The 1070-nt window shown below is 50.7% G+C and overlaps 2 protein-coding genes; one reads left to right on the top strand and one right to left on the bottom strand.

Moving 5' to 3' along the window:
- CHC_T00005572001 (hypothetical protein) overlaps positions 1 to 541 on the bottom strand; it is a 1037-nt gene extending 496 nt beyond the window's left edge. Inside the window, 3 exon segments of the mRNA XM_005716678.1 lie at positions 1 to 236; positions 375 to 431; positions 432 to 541. The exon segment at positions 1 to 236 is cut by the window's left edge and continues 496 nt beyond it. Of these exon segments, the coding sequence (XP_005716735.1) occupies positions 1 to 236; positions 375 to 431 (293 nt within the window). The 5' untranslated portion in view covers positions 432 to 541.
- Positions 542 to 924: 383 nt separating this feature from the next.
- CHC_T00005571001 (hypothetical protein) overlaps positions 925 to 1070 on the top strand; it is a 1541-nt gene continuing 1395 nt past the window's right edge. Inside the window, exons 1-2 of the mRNA XM_005716677.1 lie at positions 925 to 969; positions 1049 to 1070. The exon at positions 1049 to 1070 is cut by the window's right edge and continues 1025 nt beyond it. Coding sequence (XP_005716734.1) covers positions 925 to 969; positions 1049 to 1070 — 67 coding nt within the window. The remainder of the gene's footprint in view (positions 970 to 1048) is intronic.

The raw sequence follows: 1070 nt of genomic DNA, 5'->3' as shown, positions 1-1070 counted from the left end.
TTCGAATCGGCCGAGTCGACTACCATGATCAACGCATGGGTATTGATAAAGTAGGTCTTCCATGTTTGCCGCAACACCTCTTGGCCGCCTAAATCCCATACTTGGAATCGCATGTTTCGATATGTCACCTCCTCTACGTTGGAGCCTATTGTGGGATAGGTAGATACTACCTCGCCCAAATGCAGCTTGTACAGAATTGTAGTCTTACCGGCGGCATCCAGGCCTATCATGCAAATCTGTTGAGGCAAGCACGTTCGCAGTCACGTTTTAATCGATAATGGTAGTTAGAAAAGCGCATGAATCGCATGCAGGAGGGAAAAACCTCTACGAGAAACAAACCAAGTTGTCTGTCTGCCAAGGACGCGCACACATACCTTGACTTCGCGGAAGCCAGATATCCGTCTCCACAACTGAGAAAACAAGATGCCCATGATGGCGCGCGCGTGCAGTGGGGCAAGCGCGCACCTTTAAGAAGAAAGGACTTCGCGACAAGAGCGCGCCTTAAGCTTAGCGCACGGCGAATGTAATGTGTCAGGCCTGGAGAAGGTGGCATCAGCTACAGCGCTGGCCTCTGTGGAGGAAACGCCCGCATGCTCTCTCAGTGCGTCGACATTGCGGCAGTGGCTCTTGATGTCATCCTCCGGAGTATGATACTACGCAAAGCAAAGGACTGTACACGTGTACAGGCACGCACTCCTTGTTAAAGTACGGCCAATCAGAATGCAAAGCGATCCCAATATCCGAAAAGTAGTTGAAAATCAAAATTTTAAGCGATCAAAAATGCTTTTTAAATTGCGCGGGAGACTCTCTTCTTCTCTCTCGGAATAAATCGGTCGCGCTTAGGCCTTTCGGTCAGTGTATCGGCTCCACTCCCATTTTCTGTCGGGAAATCCATTCTCTCAACCGTTTGTGCATGTCTTCACCATGAGGGAAGTAATCACCGTGCAGGTAGGGCAATGTGGGAACCAAGTTGGGACGGAATTCTGGAAGCAACTTTGCGCCGAGCACGGCATTCAGCCCAACGGGATCGTCGAGGAGTTTGCGACAGAGGGCGCCGGTGACAGAAAGGA

The sequence above is a fragment of the Chondrus crispus genome, genomic scaffold (genome assembly GCF_000350225.1).
Source record: "Chondrus crispus Stackhouse genomic scaffold, scaffold_3, whole genome shotgun sequence".
NCBI classification, from domain to species: domain Eukaryota; phylum Rhodophyta; class Florideophyceae; order Gigartinales; family Gigartinaceae; genus Chondrus; species Chondrus crispus.
The sequence above is the reverse complement of the archived record's forward strand: the minus strand, read 5'-3'. Positions and strand labels throughout refer to the sequence as shown.